Below are 22625 nucleotides of genomic sequence, written 5' to 3' on the forward strand. Positions count from 1 at the left end.
TTCAGGGAAGACAGTAAATCTGATCCTTATTACTCCATCTGAACTGGAAGAAGAAATCTGGTTTGGTTTTGTTTTTTTATAAATCATTAAAAACTCATGACTTTATATATTTGATTTGTTTTAATCCATTGTAGCCATTTTCCTTTTTGATGCTCAAAGTATCCCAGCTTAGGCAAGTGGGAGGCACTTTGCGTTGGCTTTTGGGTCCTTTGATATGTTCCTAGTAGTCCTTTAGTGGCAAATGATATTTAAGCACTACAGTCTAGATGCTATGATTTAACTATATATTTGCATTTGGTGAACTTTATTTTGAAAAGTAGGAAGGAGAGCAAGAGTGCAAGATAGAAATATTTTGCACTTAGAAATAGGTAAACTGCAGTGAAAAGAACACACCTGTGTTGGAGGACACTCAATTCTGCCAGATACAAATCATTAACATTCTCAACTGTTAAAGAGAGAGCTAAAAAGTTCTTATCATTGCTTCCTAAATATGGATCTCTACATTTCCAAACCCACTCCAGTACAGTTGACTTTATCTTCTCAACCTGTGTGCATCCAGCCTTAGCTATTTCTGGAGTCTCATTTACATAGTCATAACAGCTAACTAGGAAGGTCTCCTACTCCAATACTGTTTGGTATTAGCAGAGTCTATCTGAAGACTAATGGTGTGTCATCAATAAATATTGCAAAGTCACAGTCCAGCCAAGACTGAGAGCATCAAAATAAAGTCCAAGAGACCACAGTAATAGAATATCGGTATTTTTCCATTTATTCCCAATTTTCTGTCTTCTTGCCCTTGATTTAACCAACGAAGGTGTCACAAATCCCCAATTTTCCCTTCTAAATTACTAAAGACTTGACATTCCTTACTTTCAGTGACAGACCCTCATGGTCCCTTCCAGGTCAATGACTCTTAACTTCAGAGATTGGTATGGGTGTAAGAAACTCTCAAGACAGACCATCTAATACAGGGACATCTCTTCATAGACAGGAAACTAAGGCACAGAGATTTTATGGCACTTGCTTCCATTAGCCAACTTAGAGCCAGAGACTTAGTAAATTAGTAAGTTGGAGAGATTTTCTAAATCATATAAAATTAAATATATTTAGACTGATAGCTCTCAATACTCTGTATCTTATATCTCCCTAATCATTTATTCAAAAATTATATACCATGATAATTATTTAGAACTGTGCACCATGATGATAATAAGGGTAACACAACTTTCTAGGAGCATTTATACATTTACAAACATTTTCTGAATGTAAATTACATTTTGTGTAATGTCAGTATAAAAACACTGTAAGAATGCAAATTTTTTTAAAAAAGCTTTTATTTTACTAAAACTTGAGTCTACTTTTGGTTTTCAAGAGATAAAACAATGAAAACAGCTTTGCAAAAGTTATGCCTGTGTAAAATGCTACCTTGCCTTTACCTGAATCCATGAAACTAAGCAATACTATACCACAAGCCAGTCTTCTTATCAAAACAAAGGCTGTGCTGAGCAACAAAGATGGTCCTCACAATGCTGTGGACCAGCTTTGATATGAATCCAGGAGACTCTGACTGCTGACAGGCCAAACTACCAATCCTGGTATTTAATCTTCAGAATAATCTCAGCAAATTAAGCCTTCCAAAGCAGACATTTGCTATAGCTGCTATTTTGTCACAGAGAGTAATTCTGATCTTTTAAGTATCAGTGTACCATAAATTTCTGGCCATCTCAAAATGCTCAGGGAAGCACTTACTGATCTAATAAGTCTTGTTTTGTCTTTAATGAGTACAATTTCGAGTGATCGTAAAAATCCCACATATGGTCATTATAACACTTGTTGTGCACAATCTGTTCATCCAAAGGCATTTCTACTCTACACTATAAACAGCATTAGATGTGACTGGAAAAACATTCATCTACCAAAATGTTCAGGCCAAGGTTATGGAAAATGAATAAAAAATTATGGTTACATATGGTCTCAGTTACATGGAGACGTTTTGATAGAGCAATAATAAAGAAAAACATGTCTCTCCTCTGTTAGCTCTAGGTTCTGATCCTCAAAATACAATTAAAGCTGATCAGTCATTTAAGATAGAACAATCACAGGCTCTGTTTCAGATATACTAGACGAGGACAGTGACTTGATATGTTTTTCTCAAAGTGTGCTCTGATTCTGAGGCAATTTAGATATTGGAGAACCTATTTTAATATTAGTAGCTAAAGTTTACTTAGCACTTACTGTGATCTTGATAGCGAGGCAAGCACCTTGCATATATTACTTCAATTAATACCCTGAAAAATAATTTTCCTGCTTCGCAGAGCCAAGATTCAAACCTGAGCTGCCAACAGAGCCCAGGCTCCTACCCACTGTGCCTCATTGCCATAGCCCGAGGCAACTCGTAAACATTTGCTCTTTCCCCAGGAGGAAAGAAAAACATTATTTGCCACTAAATTGTAAGCCTCAGGAGACCTGAGGAGACCAAGTCTAAGGAGACTAGGGATCTTACCTGTTTTATTTCTGCCTTGTGCTGCTAACCCATCAGTTTTCTAATAGTAGTGAAATGAAGGAAGGTCTAATACGAAGGTTTCTCAGTTATTAAACGGAAAAGGTAAGACAACACCCATAGTACTTAGGAGACTACGTACTATATGATACAGTTAAAATGTATACAGTGACAAATTTCAGATAATACACAGGCAAATTTTACAGTAGCCAGTTTTCCAAAACATGTATGTAAGAGTTAGCTCCTAATTGTTTTAGAGTTCTGAAAAGCAGCAGAGATGATGCATAAGGGTAAGAGATTACAAAGGAATGGGCATTTTCATTATTGCTGAAGTATGAGATTTCCTATATTTTGTATATAAGTAAACTCTCTGAACTATAAAGTTAATTTTTTATATACATTCCCTTCTCTTTTCACCTTACACATTCAGCTTAATCATATACACTGATCATAGTCACTTCTTAAAAGCCAAATGCTCAGAAATCTAAAGATATATGACCAGTGAAAACTTTATAATCAAAATATCTTCTAACACAATACATTAATATCAAAATAATTCCTGTCACTTACATCAATTTCCTTAAGGTATGTATGTGTGTGTGTGTGTGTGTGTGTGTTTATATATATATAGATATATGTATATATCTATATATATATAAATAGTCATTAGCAAATGAAAAAGCAAAAAGTAAGTCTCTTGTTTAAATGAGTGTCCCATTTCAGAAAGCATAGATATTGTATTGTTGCCTTACTTTTAACTTTAGCAAATGCTACGTACACTTCTATAAAGATCTGACTATTCCTCATTCAAGTGTGTTTACCCCTGCTAGGGCAGTGATAAAAAATGATACTCAGAAACACTAAGGAGATGTAGCCATGGTACCCACCTTGGTTAGATGAATGACTCCTTTAGAAGTAACTGAACAACCCATGAAGCCAACATACTGAAGTTCAGGACAGTGCTCAGCAAATGCTTTCACAGACTGATCTGTCACCTAGGGAAGAAGCGTGAACAAAGTCAGTCAACCTGGCATTACAGTGAGTTTAAGGATTTGGCTACTGCAAATTCCCTCAGCTTTACCTTGCATCATTAATACTTCCCTTTCCAACGGATCATTTGAATCTGTATACAGACCTGCTGCAATGTCTCCTGTGGTTTTTTTTTTTTTTTTTAAATCCTTCCTCGACTCCAGGTCCTCTTTTATCACCCAATGTTTGATTACTTCTTTAAAGAAAATGTCTCAGAGATGTAAAGCAATCTACCTCTACTTCTTCATCTCTCTCAATATATATTTGTATTGACATAATTCACACACATCAAAAGGAACAGTCCAGTGGTTTAGTATATTTACAAGTCTGTACAACTATCACCAATATCTAATTCCAGAACATGTGCATCACCCCCTCAAAAATCCCCATGCCCAGGAGCAGTCATTCCCCTATTCCAACCCCTGGCAGCTTTCTATCACTATGGGTTTGCCTAGTCTGGACCTTTTTTACACTTGAAATTGTACAATTGATCCCTGAAGTACAGCAATGGTCTCTTTATAAGGTTTCTCTCTACAAGTGTTTCTTCCAAGAAATCTGGTTTGCCCTACACTGCTTCAGATTCTTCTGATGTGGATGGTGTGATGGTTAATTTTATGTGCCAACGTGACTACGCCAAGAGGTTATCAAATATTTGATTAAACGTTTTTCTGGATATGTCTGTGAGGGCATTTCCAGAAGAGATTTACATCTGAAGCAGGGGACAGAGTAAAGCAGACTGCCCTTACCAAGGCGACCGCTCAATCTTAGTCACAGCCAATCTGCTGAAGGTCTGAATGGAACCAAAAGGCTGAGTAAAGGAAAATTTGCTCTCCCTCTCCCACTTTCTCTCTCTCTCTGCCCATCTTCAAGTTGAGACCTTCAGTTTCCTACCTTCAGCCTCAAACTTGGACTAGAACTTACACCACCAGCCTTCCTGGTTCCCATGCTTCTAGACTCAGACTGTGGAACAATACCATCAGCTTTCCTGTGTCTCCAGATTGTCAATTGCAGATTTAGGGACTTCTCAGTATCCCAAATTATGTGAGCCAATTCCTTATGATAATCTGTTTTACAAACACACACACCCCGCATACTAATTCTGAGTCTCTGAAGAACTCTAACTAATGGAATACATATTAGAAGATATTAAAATCCCCTGAGGAGTTTATTAAAAACTCAGAGCCAAAAGCAGTGAGGCCCATGAATCTGTATTTTTAACAATCCCCTGGGGTGACTCTTAGGGATGTGAAAACTTGAGATCCCAGTGCTACAAAGAAGTTACACTGACAGCTTTTGGCATTTCTACATAGCCCTGTTTTAAACAAAAGGCAGAATGAAACTCCCTTTTTGTCTTCCCCACCTCCCAAAACTTTCCATATATAAAGTTATCTTCTTACAATTGTGTGAAAATTTTCTTAACTGTTCCACAAAGTTGTAGCTTATAAAAGAAAGTCCAAATATTCTGTCATAGGCTTAATTTCAGATTCACTTTCCTCACCGTCAAGATGAAATCAACAAGTTAAACACCATTGCTCATTTTCAAACAGCAGTCACTTACATCTCCTTTGCATTAACTTTCATATGGGTGACTCTTACTTTGTATATTCCTTATCTATTCTGAATAGATATTGGAAAATAAAGGTATGTGGGTAGCATTAATTCTGAAACAACACAAGAACACTTTCCTAAAATAATGAAACCAACAGCATCCATGGTACATCTGATAAAAGATTAATTCTGCCTTCAAAAGTAAAGTATGCTTCAGCATATTAAGACCAAGGGTGCCATTGATAAATTAAAAATGGGCCTTCCTGACACTCAGCTTTCTAAAACATTATGTTAGCAAAGAATATTTAAGGTACTAAAATTGTCTGAAACTTCAGGGAAACCCATCTCTATTAAAAAAAGGTAGGGGGTACGAAAGCTGAATACCCTGCCTAATCTCACTCTAACATCAAGCCTTTCCTAGGTCCATCTTCAAGGGGGGAAAAGGGGAATTCAGATAAAGATGAAGGACACAAGAAAGCTCAGGTACAAGGTGTTGCAGCTTTCCGAGAGAAGAAAAAATGTATTAAAATTTGTTTGGTGGGTCTTTCTCTTTCAGCTCAAGCAATCAGAGTAAGAGAGCTCAGAGAAGCCTCCAGCATCAACAGAGTCCTGAAAACCAAGCAAGACCAGAGCAAGTCCTTGGAGTATGGAAACACTCCTAGTAGGCTTGGAAGTGTGTTAGGAGACTTAGTAAAAGGCCTTGAAGATTTGAGTGGGGTCCAGCTCTATTCCCAAGGATAGAAGATCAGCTAGGATTTGGGGGTGAAACAAGTATAGATTGCCGGAGGCAAGTACCTGTGAGTGTCAACTTCTTGGGGACCTCTTTTCAAACCCCAGGTGGACCACTTACTAGCTGTGTGATTTTGAGCAAGTCATCTCACCTCTTTATACTTTGTCCCTTTTACAATAGAGAGGAAATAACAGTATCTACCTCACAGGGTGAAATATGAGGGTAAATAATGCATGTAAAATGTTTTAAACAGTGCCTGCATGTTGCAACTGGTCAATGCATTTTAGCTATTATTATCATAATCATCCCAGGTTCCCCTTTCTTCTGTAGTCTAATTCTTAGCCATGACTGCGGGGTTGACATGTGAAAGAAAATAATCATAAAAATAATGTAGTTATTGGTTTGTAAATAGAATCTATTTTTAGACAAACTATGGTTACCAAAGGGGAAAGGGCAGGGGAGGGACAAATTAGGAGTTCGGGATTAACAGACACACATTAGTATATATAAAATAGATAAACAACAAGGACCTACTGTATAAACACAGGGAACTATATTTAATTTCTTGTAATAACATAATGGAAAAGAATCTGAAAAGAAACTATATATATATGTATGTGTGTGTGTGTATATATATATATCTGAATCACTTTGCTGTGCATCTGAAACTAACATTGTAAATCAACTTCCCTTCAATAAAAAAATTTTTTAAATAGTGTAGTTAAAGCATGCTAGTTTACTAAAGCATCCTAGTTACTCCAAAAGATCAGATCATAATTTGGAGGCTCTAGTCATTAGGCTAACCCGTGGGATGGAAGTGAGGGAGAAGTGTATGGAAGTTTATTATTGATCCATTATGGTAAAAAGAATGCCACTTTCTTAAGGTTCTCATCCTGACTGCACATCAGAATCACCTGAAGAGCTTTTGGATTTAATGTCTAGGTGGAGATCTGCATCAATTTTATTTTCAAAACTCCCCCAGGAAATTCCAATATGCAGCCTGGGTTATAAATTAGTTCTAGGGCCTTCCATCAAAGTGTGGTCCTCAGACCAGCAGCATTAGCATGAGCCTGGAATTTGTTAAAAATGCAAAACCTGAGATCCCACCATAGAACTACTGAATCCTAATCTGCAGTTTAACAAGATCCCCAGGTGATACTTATGCATCTTAAAGCTTGAGAAATACTCCTGAAGGAACAAAGTACTATGTCATCTTCTTGGGCTGAGAAGAAGCAAAAACTGGAGAGCTATGTCATACCCCAAACACTATGGAGAATTTTTTAAACAGCTTTATCGGCATATAATTTATAAACCATAGAATTCATCCATTTCATATAGGTCACTGAACTTAAACAGCTGTGCAACCAACACCATGATCCAGTTTTAGAATACTTCCATTTTCCCTTTTTATGCCCGTGGGCAATCAGTAACAGCTCCCACCCCGAGACAACCATTGATCTGCTTTACATATCTATATTTTGCCTCTGCTAGAAATTTCATATAAATAGAATTCTATCCTAAGTAGTCTTTTGTGTCTAGCTTCTTTCCCTAGTGCAGTGCTTTTGAGGTTCATCCTTGCTGTTACATATCAGTAGTTGGCTCATTTTATTGCTGAGTAGAATTCCATGGTATGACTATACTACATTTCGTTTATCTGTTCACCAGTTGATAAACATTTTAATTGTTTCCAAATTGGGGCTTTGATAAATAATGCTGTTGTGATCATTCACACACAAGTCTTTGTATAGATATATAGTTCACTTCTCTTTAGTAAATATCTAGGAGTTGAATTACTGAATCATATGAGAAGTGTAAGTTTAATGTTTCCCATTTTTTAAAAGCTGGGTTGTTTTGTTATTAAGTTGTAAGCGTTTTTTTGAATACAAGTCCTTTATCAGACATTTGTTTCACAAATATTTTCTTCCATTCTGTGCCTTGTCTTTTCACCTTCTTAATGGTGGCTTAGCTCTAACATTTAGGTCTATGGTTCCCCTGGAGTTAATTTTTGTGAATAAGGTGAAATGTTCATTTTTTTTTGCATATGAATATCCAATTGTCCCAGTGCCATTTGTTGAAAAGGCCGCATACTATGGAGGAATTTTAAAGCTCTAACCTGGAATGGTTTGATTTAAAGAATCATACTTACAAATTGTGGGAAAACCAGGAAGTACAGAAGAATTAGTATGCAAACAGAAACGTGGCTCAGGATTTGGAAAAGAGCATTGGAAAATTAAGGGAGACTTTGATCATTTAGTCAAGGCTGTGACAGAAAAAAGAAGATGAACCTCATATTCAACAGTGTCATCTCTTCACATGGCAGAGGTAGAGAAGACCATCTCCTTAAGCCAGCATCCATCTCTACGCCAACCTACACTTTTACAGCGGCATGGAAAGGATGTAGATGCACTTAGTGTTACAATGAGGAAAAGCATCAGTGGTAAGGAATGTCTGTTGTGCCTTTAGAGTCACAAGAACCATAAAAAGCCTCAATGATATAAACACGCACAAAGATTCTAATAGAGTTTCCATTTGCGAATCTTAAGGGGGCCTTCTCTAGTTACTAAACCTGAAGCAAATGAAAGGCAGAAACACAGGGGGCAAAGGGAAAAGGAAGATATTGGCTCTCATAAGCTCTTGAGAGCTGTACTCAATCAGAAATCCTTTGAGGGTGGTTTCTTTTGAGATCAAATGTGGGCACAAGAGAGAAACCTCTCCAGGAGGTAGAAATAATAAGCCTAGAAAATTCTAAAACAGGGGCAAACGTAATAGCCACTGTGGTAGAAATGGCCATACATGACTAAAATATTCTTGGCTAGAAGAAAGGGAAAGAGCAGAAGGCAAGCAGGACAGGGTCACTAATTTTGCTTGAAGAGTTACTGTTATCAGTGTGATTTTTTTTTTTTTTTTTTGAATTGCTGAACCTGGAGATTCAGTCTCTGGACACAGCTCACCTTGTCAAAGCTTGGGGTACTAAGAACCAAAGAATTTAAGAGGGAGTAGATAATAAAAACAGCTAGATAATACAAATGGCTATATTCACTAAAGCCTTACTGTGTGCCAAGCTAAGTCCTCTCTATGTATCATGTGGGATCCTCATAATAGCCTTGAGAGGCAACATTCTCCCCATTTAATAGGTGATTAAAATAAGCCTATTAGAAACTTCCCCCAAATCAAACCACTACCCGGTGGCAAACCGGGGCTTTAAACTTTGGTCTTTTGGGTTTTGAAACCCAGGCTCTTTAGCTTATATAAATTGTGATTCATTTCATGGGGCTAATCTCACTCAAATGCAAAAGCAAATTCAAGACCCTTCCTTTAGCCCCAGAGAAGCAGAGTGGCAGAGATCAAGGCACAATGGATCTACTTTTTAAAGAATTTTCTAAGAAAAGTGTTATCCTTGATGACTTTTTTCATCTCCTAAGGGTGTGGTGCCAATGCTGTGATAGTCGTATATGTGCTGAGAACCATCCCCAAAGAGGACAGCATAGGAGAGGGTTGGGGTAATCTAATTCAGAGATGTTGAAGAAGTTGGATTAATGGTAGGGAATTATAAAACCACAGAAGTAGACACTGATAATTCACAAAAGCACTTTCATCTAGAAAGGATTAAAAGAGAAGAAAATAAGGAGAGAAGTTTTTACATAAATTTCACGACTCTAAATAAAGAGATGCAATTTATTCTTATTTTAAGACAAAGTTTTCTTGGAAGATGGGAGAAGAGATCTATCTATATCAGAATAAGACTGATTCAATGAAAAGGGTTTTGTAAACTGTGCTGAAAGATTAATTTGGGGGCATGATTGCTAGCATATCTGGGGAGGAAAGGAATTTGTAGTATTAATTCTAAAAAGGTGGAACAATCTTTGGACATTTTTATATTGCTGGCATTAAAGAATTGTTGTGTAACCTTACATGAGTATACTAAATAATGTAAAAGTATTTCATGACCTTGCTCAGGGAAAAAAGTTTTCTCTATACTTCACCCCAAACCTACTAATTCAAAACCCAGAAATATATACTGTTAGTAAGTTCTTGTAAAGATTCTTAAGGAATCAATCCAGAAACAGTCCCATAACAATCATGATTAACCCTCTAAATATTAGTACCGAAGATGGCCCTGGGTATACAATGGGCTTATCTCTTTGCCATCTCTACTGACACCAGAGACAGCCATGGCCCAGATATGTCATCCTTCTCCTGGACATTTTCTATAGCCTGCACACTGGACCTCTTTCTGTCACTCTTGACCCCACAAATCTATTCTCCACTCATGAAGCCACAGTGATCTTCTAAAATGTGCAAATCAGATCATGTCACTCTGCTATTCAAAGTTCTCCAATTACTCTAAGAATAAAATTCAAATTGCTTCTATAACCTGTAAGGCCTTGCAGAATCTGACTCCTTAACTTTATCATCCCAGCACCCCTTCCGTTTGTTCGCCATGGTCATGGTCTCCCCATCTGTCCCATTCACTACTCTAACCTCAGTGCTTGGCACAGGGCCCGGCACACAAGATCTCTAAAAATAAAAATGAATGAATGAAAGAAGTACTGTCTTGATGCATGTTAACGGCTTATTGTTTCAATATCGAAAACAATCATTTTTAATGCTAAGAAAATGTGAACGCTGATCTTACTGGTTCCAAGTGGCATAAAAAAGCAGTGGCTAAGAATGAGATAAACAGCTTCATGAAGCAAAGGACAGGATTATCAAAGAAAGCAACAGCAGCACTTTGATCCTGCAACAGACTGGAAGCCTAATGTGAGGAACTTAGCAGGTGACTGCCAAATCTCACTGAGGACCTCAGAACCAATTGTAGGCTATCCTTCCACCTCCAAGAAAAAAGAAAAGAGATCAAGGGCATAATGAGTCTACTTCCTAGGGAATTTTCCAGGAGGAATGATAATCTCCCATTACTTTTTTTCATCTCTTACAGCTGGACTGGTCAGTGGGCCCACGGGGTACCCTCATCTTCTAAATGCAAAATGAAGGCTAGGTTCTAACTGAGCTTTTATAATCAAAGGGCAAAAACATTCCCATGTGTTCCAGTCCAGTGAGATTCACCAGACTAGAAAAGCCTATGATTCCGGGCAGAAGTCACCTGGAATAGGGTTTGGCTGTCTGAGTGTCCCCTCTGCCGTGATAACCACTTGGATGGGTTATTGATTTAGGAAAGCAGAAGAGAAGTGACCCCAGAAGTGAATGGCAAGAATCAGCAATATCTTCAAAAATAAAAAAGGACACTTATAGTGTGTCTATTTTACTCAGAGTTGCTCAGTCTTTAAATCTCTTTAAGTCAATAAATATTTGAGTTCCTACTGTATGCACCACACATCATGTTAAGTTCTAAATGCAGTACAAAGATGCGGTGCAGTCCCAGCCTCTGGGAGCAGAGGCGGCAGGCTGAGGTGTAAACAGGTCTAGCTGCCACAACTACCAGCGAGATCCCTGGGAATGTTTCAGTACACTGCATCCCAGTTTAGTTTAGTTCAGTTTCCCAAGACCTTCTGACTAGATCTGAAACCAAGCTTGAATTGGTAACCAAGTTATAGAGGGTAGGAAGCCTGGCAGAATGGTTATGACTTAATATTGAGGGAATCCATTTTATAGGTAACAGGAGAAATACAGGGATTAAAGGACTATAAGATGCCTGTGAGTTCCAGCATACTTCAGGTCCATAACTGATGGAGCCATTCATTAAAGGCTCTCAGGGAAGAGAGATAAAGGGAAAGTTGTACTTCAAAGTCAAGCAGGTATACCCAGGACCAGCGAATGGGATATCCCTGCCTCACAGAGGCTGCCAGGACCATGCCCCTGAGTGAATAGTCAGATACCACAACAAGGGGTAGCTCAGGCCTAGCCACACGCCAGAGTCAGTAAGCATCCACGTCTAACAGCAGACAAAGAGTATGTGAAGTAGTATGATGATAAAAATCCCAAGTGATGAAACTTTACTTAGATACCAAGTAAATATACATTATACTTAAAGGAGCTTTAAAAATGGAACACAATAAAATTTCTCCATTTATTTAGTCAAGTCTTTAAAATCTATGAAAAATTATTTCTTCTTCATTTTCATCTTCCTTTATTTTTCTGTATTACATTTGTCAAGAGTGTACTGTGTATACTTACAATTAATGCACTGGGAAGCCTTCTCCTTTGACATCATATAACAAAAACACAAAACAAATTGGTACTGGTCATATAAAAGGAAATAGCTAAATATGGAGACAAAACACTTGATACAGATTTGCTGTATCAACCATTTCAGTAAGAACTTCATCACTATGCTCTTCATGTAATAAAAACTTCATATCATTAGTAAATTTTTTAAAGGAATAGTATTTAAACATTAATAGTTTTCTTTTAAACCATGTCAGATGACAATATCTACTTAGCAAATATTACATGCCAAGTACCGTGCTACATACAGTGATTCAGACAGACTGCCCTCAAGGAGCTTACAATCTAATGAAAAGATCAGCTGTTAAACATTCATTACAAGTATGGTCACCATTTTAATATGATCATTTGCAGGAGTCAACAAACTATTACTTTCTATATATGCCATACTTACATAGTTCACATAGAAAGGAGCCAAAAATATGACTAAAAATTATACTCAATTGTTAGAGATAAGATTTTCTCAAACATTTTAAGCTACTATATGCATGATATCATTCTATGCCTAATATCATTTCAGTAGCAAGCTGAAAAATATATATATGTATGTATATATATCTCACTCTTATGTATAAGAAAAACGGATTATTTAAGAACCCATTTACTAATACAGCTTTGACTTTTGTCATGATAGAACTATTTCATTAAGTAAATCAGAAGCACAAAGCAATAAAATTTAATTTTATTAAGAAAAATTTCAAAAATGTACAAAAGTAAACCAAACAGTAAAATAAACCTCCATTTACCAATCATATAGCTTCAATAATTACTAACTCATAGCCAACATTGTTTAACCAATAGTCCCATCTACTTCTAAAACACCACATTTATCAGTAAATATTTCAGTATATCTCTAAAAGATAGGCTCTTTTAAAAATCATAGCCATACTACCCTCATCATTCCAGCAAATGTTCATGTGAGACTTAATAAGAAAAATGAACTATGTATTGTTTTTATGGAGATAATAATCCACAGTAATTTTAAAATCTCATTTAAAATTTACCACAATTTTATAAAAACTGACTCTTTGTCAACAAGGGCATTGAGATTCATAACTAATCATTTTCTAAAAGTCTAAAATTCCATTAGTGTCCAGTGAGAATCTGATCATTTGATTGCTTATTTGACCTTGCCTGATTTTTGCTCATTCTGTCTTGCTTAATGTTAGTCTGGGTTTAGAAAAGTCAGATTGGCTGATAAAAAGATTTATAAGTTATGCATTAAAGTATCCTGAAAGGGAAAGACACTGGCCCAGAACTGATGGCATAGATATTCGTCCCTATTAAAAAGATCTATGGTAAGTTAGATATGACTCAACCACTTCCCTTCAATTTGCTGACCAAGTTTCTTGGACTAATATTGCTTTATTTTATTGAAATTCAATATTTGGCTAATCTAAATGAAACAGAATAATTAGCCTATTCTGCATCTGTTCACTGTTTAAGTAATGAAAGTAGCAATCAAAAAGTAATCTACTAATGTAACAGTCATTGCTGTATTTAGCAATAATATTTACAAAGCATTTCTAGCACACATATGCAACTGTCCACTCACTCACTTAGATAAACAGGCAGGTACAATTTCTATTTTAAAAACGAAGAAAAGAGCAGTTAAAGCAACCCACCCAAGGGTGCATGTGAGGCTAGTGCTCTTTTCGTTACAACATTCTCAATAATGTACTTAAAATACAACTAAAGAATCTACTTGCACACTAAATTTGAGATAAGTAATTAAGTAATAAGTAAATACAATTCTTAATAAAGTAGTTGCTTCATAAACATTCAGTTAATTCTTTGGTCATATCACAAAAAAAAGATGTTTTAATCCTCTGTAAGTAAAATCTCTTCCATTATGTCAAACTTTATTTAATTTCTAAATAAAAATTTTAAATTAAAAGAGATGGTTAGTTTGAGGATTCATTCAAAAAGGATAAAAAGAAATTCATAAGAGTATGACTGAAGGCTAAATTAAATCCACCAGATCACTTACCAAAATTTGTGTGGATGCATCATGTTTATGTAAGACAACAGGAAAAAAAACATAGCAGTAGTACACACAGTTCTGAATTGTGAATCATCTAACTTTGAATGACATTTCATCACAAAGGGTGAAATGAACTTAAGTCTCGGAAGGCTAGCACACAAACAACAGTGGAAGAACTCTGAATAGCAGAAGAGCTAGTTAGTATTTCAAAAGGCATGCTAAAATTCACAAAGCAAGGGAAAAGCACCATGATAAAGGTGATTTACTTGGACTTCCAAACCAACTGTGGCTCTCTCCTCACTTATGTGATTGGGCATTCTCTGCTTCCTTCCTCATCTTCTGCCTGACACCTCTTCCTCTCCAAGACATGTGCTGTCCTCTCCCCTTTCCTGCGTTTCCATCTGTTACCTCTTCTCTCTGGTTCTTTCCCCTTTCCTTTTCCTCATGTCTCTTCTGAACCTTTTATGCCCACTGTCACACCTTTTCTAACTGGCTGGTCATAATATGAAATAAAAGCAATTAAAATATAATTATTGTACTAATTTCAAATCAGTGATATTAAACTTTTTATTTATCTCAAAAAGAAATGTAAGATTACACGAGTCTATGAAATCACTGGACTCAGATGGCCCAGGTTGCAATCTAGCTCTACATCTTACTAGCTGTGTGACCTTAAAGAAGTTACTTATCTTCCAAAAACTGTGAAAATGAGACACAAACCTAATGGGGTTCTTGTGAGCATTCCAAGAGAACTCTCATGTGCTGCGCACATACCATGCAAAGTGCTTAGTAAAGATTAGCCACTACTCAATGCATACACTTCCTTTCCTCAATTCCTTCAAGCTGGCATTCTGAACATTATTGTATAAGATTAACTTTTATTCCTATCATTATATGTGATAGACTATAAATTAGCATTTAATAATAATCTCTGTTATGATATGTCCCACCTACCTACCACCAAGCCACTAGAAATAAAAATGACAAGACATAAACTGTTCTGTTCTATACTTGTTCACCAGGCTGAAGTTATGTATCAGGGAAAAATGCAAGTTAAATGAGACTTACGGTTGGTAAAATATCAGTAACAAGTTTAACTGTACACAACAAGTTTACCTGTACTTTGTAATGTATTTTAAATTATAGATAATAAAAGGAAGTAATCCAAGTAGCTTTATTTTCTAAGGGTATATTAATTCTATTTTTAATGTTCTAAGTTGACGAATTATTTTACTCTAACAGCACTTGGATATGACAGCACCTTCTTATTGTTGTTAAAGCTTTTGAAAAACACAACAAAGTATACACACCAAAATCAGGCTTTATAATGCTCCTAAATATACAATGTCTTAGGTAATAAGTAGAATAGAAAAGTTTCTTCCTTGTGATTATGAGGAATTTAACTCATAAATACATGAGTAGATGTGATTTATAAGTATAGTATTCCATAACAACAAAGAACCACCTCCTCCCTGAGAGGTTGATGCACAACATGTAAAAAGAAAATATGCAAAAAATGAATAGAAGCAAGAGCACAACCTTCAAAAAAGTCATCTCTGTTTGTGAAAATATTTCAGATTAGGCTTCAATATTTTAACAAGAGAAAATGCTTCCCAGGATGAATAAAATCTAACCAAGGTATAAAGTCCCAACAATCTGTGTTTTAATCATAAATGAAAGCCAATAATCACCTGCTTAAAAAAAAGCGTACAAATACCCTAATGTATGAATATAGAACATTTTTTACATATTCATGTTTAACATTCTTTAAACAAGAAAACCTATCAAAAAACAAAACCTAAAATTAGGTTATACATTTTTCATCATGTCAGACAAATACATTCACAGCTCACTAAATGTTCTTTCTTACATTTCAAACAGCTTATAACACCTCATCTCCTTTAATAAGGTTCCCACAATAACTGGAAGAAAGACGGCAAGTCCATCATCCACCTCAACCTAGTCCACTTGGTCCACGCACTCAAACTTCACAAAAGAAGCCATGATAAGTGACAAGAATGTGAAGAGGGAATTTTCATTGTCAAATTTGGCAGAGGGAAAAAAAATGTTGCATAAATCTGTTTCATTTTTTAAATTAGAAGCTCAAAAAGGGCAGAGGTCATGTTGTACAATGTCAAGACACAGATTCATCTTTTCAGGAATAGGGGTCAAAGGAGATTTTTAAGTATTTTCAGAACATTCTCCAGAAGTCCAAGTTAACGTGTACCTTCACAGGGCCTGACAGATAGTAGGTGCTCAATAAACATTTATTGAATGCATGAACGAATGAAACAAATCTAGGAAAGGCAGGTACTGGAAAAACCGTATCACTGAGGAAGAAATGACAAATACACTGCAGAATTTCTACTTTTAAGAAAAAGTCAGTATTTGAGTGCCTATTTGCCAGGCACTGTGCTAGATGAGTTTTACTTACATTTATTTAAACTACATTATAAAGGTTTCCATATTTTAACCCAGAAAGAGACTTTTTGGGGACTTCTGAGCAAAAGGTAGCAGAGAAACAGACAAATTTGTGACCAGGATGCTCACTGCAGCACTATTTACAGTAATGAAAAAACAGAGACCTCCCAAATGTATTAAAATAAGATAACGGTTAGATGACGGTGTGTATTTTTGATAGGCTTCTATGTGGCCATGAAAGATCATATTTCCTTAAAACATTTAATGAAGTCAGAAAATACAGTGTAATTTAAAAAGCAGGATAGGCAATTATTAGGAGTATAAACATCATCCTATTAAGTATATACACAGAGTGAAAAAACTGAGAAGATACAATGTTAACTACCTCTTGGTAACAGGATTATATAAGTGAGATTTTAATTTTCTTTATGTTTTTCTTACTTTCCAAAGTTCCATATCAATATTTTTTATACTCTTATAGTCACAGAAAACAAATGCTAAAAAAAGGAAAAGAAAATGGGAGAAGGCTTTTTAAGATTTATTATTTTATTTTAACCTAAATAATCTTCATGTAAGTTAAGAAAAATTTAAGAAACAAAATGTAAATTTTCTTAGAATTTAGAAAAATAGAAAATAAATTATTTTAACCTATAAAATATTAAATATGAATTACTACCATACTTCTACCTGGCCTTTATTCTTCCAAAATAACTTCTGCAAACCATGCAATAAGAAGAAAATATACTATAAAACAGCATGCATCTATGTTCTCTTTGCTTGGGTTGGCCAAAAACAACAGTGCTTAAAAATCTGTTTATATATTTTCCCTACATATTGAAAAAAATGCAAAATTTAAAAAAATCATTAAAAAACATAAAGAACACTAAATAGAGTCAATTAACTAGTTTAGAACCAAAATACAAATCAGAAATTTAAAACATCAAATCACCGCTCTAACATATAACTGGATTACAAAACAAGACATACAGTTAGAACTCAGTATTAAAAGGTACTTTAAATGTACACAAATGTGAGATGCTCAGTGGAGAAATGTATTCCAGGAATTCGCAAAGCCAGCTGCTTCAGCAACACGGTGATAATGCACTTGGACTACACAACTTCTCACCTGTGTTTTGTCTGAAAACAATGATCAAATATATCCCAGGCCTCACTTGCGTGGAGCTATAAAATAGGGTCATGTTTGCTTTTAGTGACCTAATTACGGAGCTAGAATTCCCCACTAGCCTGACTGATGGAAATCAGAATCTCAAAATTTTCTCCATAGTCTTTTTTGAGATGCCCAAGGTAGTACCTCATTCCTGTCCAAATGCTCATCTGATAGTTGTCCCACAAAGTGTTGATTTGTTTCACCCTGCCTGTTTCAGTTCCTCTTTCCTCTGAGTGTGTTGCAGCAGAGTCACTCAGTAGAGCTTAAGGCTTTTCCTATCTCTCACGATGGCTCCAGAGTCATGGCGTGATCAACCGCAGTTGCCACAGCTTCTAGTCCTGCGAGTGCCAGAGCACTGCAGACAGGAAACCAATGGCCTGATTTGGCACCAAACCTCACCAGGAGCCTCCAGAGCCTTTCACTTGGTGCCCACCACCTCACAATGTCTGTCTCTCCATATACCGATTCTTCAGTTTCTGGCCATCTCCCTCCAACCATAGGAATTAAAACCAAATACCAGGGTTTGAACAAGGAATAGATGCCACACAACTTTCACCTTTCCTTACTCCCCTACCACAAACCTCTCCCTCTTCCTCATGCTTTCAAAGTGTACACATCATGCGATGGAGGTATGTGGTAGAATGTGTGCTTAGCATGCATGAGTTCCTGGGTTCAATCCCCAATACCTCCACTAACAAAATATACACATCAGAAAGTGGAAAACACTATGTGTATAAGCATGTTACATAAAAAGAAATGGGCAGACAGGTATCTCTACCACTTCGGATGGTTAAGACTTGGGTCTGAAATCACAAGGACTAGATCTGAACCACTCATTTCACCTCGCATCAGCTACATACTTAACCTCTACAAATCCTAATACTCTTATCTCAAACAATTACTGTAGTACCTACCCCCCACTGAATTGTGTGAGGACTAAAAAAGGTAATGCATGTAAAGAAATCATATAATACGAGCTCAATACAATTGCTTTCAAATGAATCAGTTAGTTTGGCAAAAGAGAGAAAAGATTTTATGTTAATCTGGGTGAAAAATAAGTTTTCAGAATTTCACAAAGAAAAAAACACTAAAGCATCAAAAGAAACATATCTTTGGTGGGGAGGGTATAGCTCAAGTGGTAGAGACCATGCTTAGCATGCACGAGGTCCTGAGTTCAATCTCTAGTACCTCCATTAGAATAAATAAATAAACCTAATTACCTCCCCTCCAAAATAATAAACAAGTAAATACCCAAGAATTCTATATCCAGCAAAAACATTCTTCAGGAATGAATAGGAAACCAAGACATTCATTCAAAGATGAAGAAAAACTTACAGAACTTGTTGCAGCAGACCTATCCTAAAAAATTTAAGTAGTAGTTCTTGAAACAGGAATGATAAAAGTAGTCGTCTTGGAACATTGGAAAGGAAGAGGAAGAGAAAAAGTAAAAATATGGATTAATATAAAAGACTTTCCTTCTCCTCATGATTTTCTAAATTATATTTGACATCACAACATTCAAGCAGGGATAGGCTGAGAAAAATTTAAAGCCAGATTCAGTCCATTCTAAATCTTCCATTCCTATTCCTTCCCTGCACAACACTGACTGGACATGCTTTATCCCTGTTACTGCTTTAAGAAAGGAGGATTTCAGTCTCTTTCCCTGCTAGGGAGGGTATGAGACAAGCCAGGAATGCAACTGACAGATATAAGACCCCTGAACAGAACTTTTAACCATGGTAAGAAAAAGTGATTAAAAGGAAAGGCTGATTCCTACTTACGGTCTGGCCAAATAACTACTAACTATACTGCTTTACTCTGTACCAACATGTTAATTTACAGAAACATATGTAATCAGCATTAAAAACAGTATCATGCATATTTTATTACAAATTAGGAGAATTCCACATTTAACTTATCCAAACAGTAACAGCTGGTTGGTCCACTATCTCTGTAAGGACACAAACTTGCATAAGAGTGCAACTTACACAGAGCACTGCACCCCTGCATTCAGAAACGCCCTCTATTCTGGCCTGGATTCATAATGCACTACCCCAGGCAAGAAGCCCTGAGAAGCAGTGCAGAGATGAGAACAACAAAACATATGTGACCCATAGTTTCTGAAACATGGTATCAGAGGTCACCTGCCCACAATTAGACATACTAACGAAATATGAGTACAGGGGAAGTCCCTCTGGAGGCCACCACACTAGGGCAAGGAAACTCCTCTTTCCTTTACCCAAAAGTAAACCTCAAAGACTAAAGAGATTGTAAAAATAGTTAGGAAAAGCTGACAACTCTCCTCTACATCTAGGAAACACATTTTTTGCATGCAAGAAAAAAGTGACCTTATTATTTTTTAAGAATTGTTACATATCCAAGAAGCCATATAAATCTCTTCAAAGGTTTTAAAAAGGTTTAAAAGCCAGGAAATTTAGATGTTTCAGCACCATTAATGCTAACCTTGGCACTGTGACTGCTACCAATCAATTTTTTCCTCTTAGAAAGAATGAATAATTTTGATGAATGCTACTGCAAATTACATACTAAAAACATAATTTTTCATATGAATGGGGCCAATGTCTTTTGGCACACTTGTCAGCATCACAATATAACTGCTAATCTTCAAATACAGTTATTAACAACTTCGGAAAATCATTTAGAAGACCAGTTCTCCTTTTTAAGGTCAATGATTACCACAGTTAATGACCAATTGGCTTTAGCCATCACTGTCCTGACCTTTGCATCATGTTTTAAACTAACAAGACAATAAATAACTATTAATACTGACCTATTTTGAAGGGTGTTTTTCAGTGACCATCTATACTCACTGAAAACAGAATTGTTTTTGTGTTTTATAAAAATCACTCAGTCACTTGCTGATTTTTGCTTGTTTCCTTGCTGTGGTTAGTGTTATTTTACCATAAAAGTAGAAATAAGGGTGGAGGGGGAGGAGACAGAAAAATCAGAGATAAACCCTATTAGCATTTTTAAAAAAATATTAGTTAAACATGTATTAGTTTAGAAGACATAAATGGTACCAAAAGGTATCAGTATTAACATACATAGGTCTATCTCAATTACATAATAACTGCCAAGTATTCTATTATGTAAAAATATAAATTATTTAATCAATCCCATACTGATAGATATTTAAGTTATCTATTGTTTTGTTGTCTATTTTGTTCTGTTATTGCAGACAGTATTTCAATGAATATCCTTGTACATATATTTTGACAAACATGCAAGCATTCCTTAGAGTGCAACTCCTGGGTGAATATGGGTTTTTTTTTTGTTTTGTTTTGTTTTTTTGATTTTGAGAGATTTTGCTACACTGTCTTCCAGAAAGACTCTACTGATTGGTATTCATTAGAGTATTTTTCTTTCATCTTTCCCACCACCAGGAATTAACACACTTATTTTCACCAACCTGCAAAAGAAGGTAAAAAAGAGCACAAGGTTGTTCTCACTTTGAGTCCTTTCATTATTAATAAGGGTGTAAATCTTCTCATCTATTTATTCAAGATGATTGCTCTCAGTTATTATTCTTTTCTTATTTAGTTAGAATGGAAAATCAAGTCTGACTCCTTTAGCGTAGAGTTTGATACATAACAGCTACTCAATAAATGCCTGATCCCTTATCAGATGAATGAATCAAACAACAGTTTAACAGAAGTCTTCCTACAGCCAAACTTTACTGTCCTGATACAATCTAATACCTAGTTTTCAAAATTCACAAGATTCCTTGACAATGAGCCCAAAAGAAGTTGGCAAAACTATAGGACAAGCAGGTTACAAACAAAAGGGTACACGAGTAAACATGTTATGTAGTTGCTTTCCCATAGCTACACTCAAAGACAATGTTCTACCCTGTTATACACGACACACATTTCTCCGTATTATATAAACCCTTCATAAAGCTAAATAATATTCCACCAATCCTATAAAGCAGGTTTTACTCTTTATATAAATAGTATATTGTATACATCTTTCTACAGTTTGCTTTTATCTTTTCATTCAACATTCTGTTGCTGAGATGTAGACATACTGATACATGTAGATCTACTCCATTAATTTAAGCACTTCCAATTCTCTAATATACAGTGACTTATCAATTATAGTATCAACTTATGTTTAAATTACTACAATGTTGCAATGAACATTCTTGCACGTCTCTGAAAACACGTATAGAAGCCTCTATAACATATGCACATGTATGTATAAATGTACTAGCACTGATACTGCTGAGTCCTCCTGCACAAGTGTTGGAGACGGTACAAAAAAAAACTCATTTCCATTATTGGTGAGAATATAAACTGACATAGGCATTTTGAAAAGCAATTTGGCCTTATTTTTAAAGTTTCTTAATCCGTGCCTATGAATTAATTTATTCCTAAAATTCCTTCCACTCTAATAATTTCATAACTAGGAGATTTTCTTGTTAGGGGATATAAAACCGGCTTAGCTGTAGACTATTCAGGGCAATGAGGCAACAATGGGAAACATGCTAATATATGACTGAACACTTGACAGGGTTAAAAAGTATCATAAGTACAAAACCAAATCAGCAAGCTTTCTGTTAAAACAGAATACCATGTTGATAACAAGTTTTAGAAAAACAGAATTCTGAGAAGAAGGTTTTTAAAACTTCTAAAATTTCTGGAACAAATGAAATTACTAAAAAAACCAGGGAAAGCATGGTAATATATTTGGTGTGGATTCCAGTAATCATTTGCTATCTGAAAGTTGGCAGTGCACATATGCCTGAGAATTTAATATCATTTAAGTATATTATACTACAGAAAGATACATGAAACATGGACTATGTCTTGCCTTAATATGAGGGTAAAAAGTTACAGCAAAAAACTCTAGGCCTTCAAGGGAGCTTCACAGATACCAAATTTCCCTGATGGTAGACAGGCAAATACTATCTCATTCACAAAGCTAGTAACAGGTACTGCTGCTGCTCTTTACATTTCTCATTGGAAAATTCTGAACTTCTCATTATGTATAGCGAATCTGGACCACCATCAGATGAATCCAGTACACCTGTACTCTCAGG

The 22625-nt window shown here is 35.8% G+C and overlaps 1 protein-coding gene across 1 annotated transcript in view; it reads right to left on the reverse strand.

Moving 5' to 3' along the window:
- FBXL17 (F-box and leucine rich repeat protein 17) overlaps nucleotides 1-22625 on the reverse strand; it is a 439198-nt gene that overhangs the window by 298988 nt on the left and 117585 nt on the right. Inside the window, exon 5 of the mRNA XM_010971766.3 lies at nucleotides 3388-3495. Coding sequence (XP_010970068.2) covers nucleotides 3388-3495 — 108 coding nt within the window. The remainder of the gene's footprint in view (nucleotides 1-3387; nucleotides 3496-22625) is intronic.

This window comes from Camelus bactrianus, chromosome 3 (genome assembly GCF_048773025.1).
Source record: "Camelus bactrianus isolate YW-2024 breed Bactrian camel chromosome 3, ASM4877302v1, whole genome shotgun sequence".
Classification (NCBI taxonomy): Eukaryota; Metazoa; Chordata; class Mammalia; order Artiodactyla; family Camelidae; genus Camelus; species Camelus bactrianus.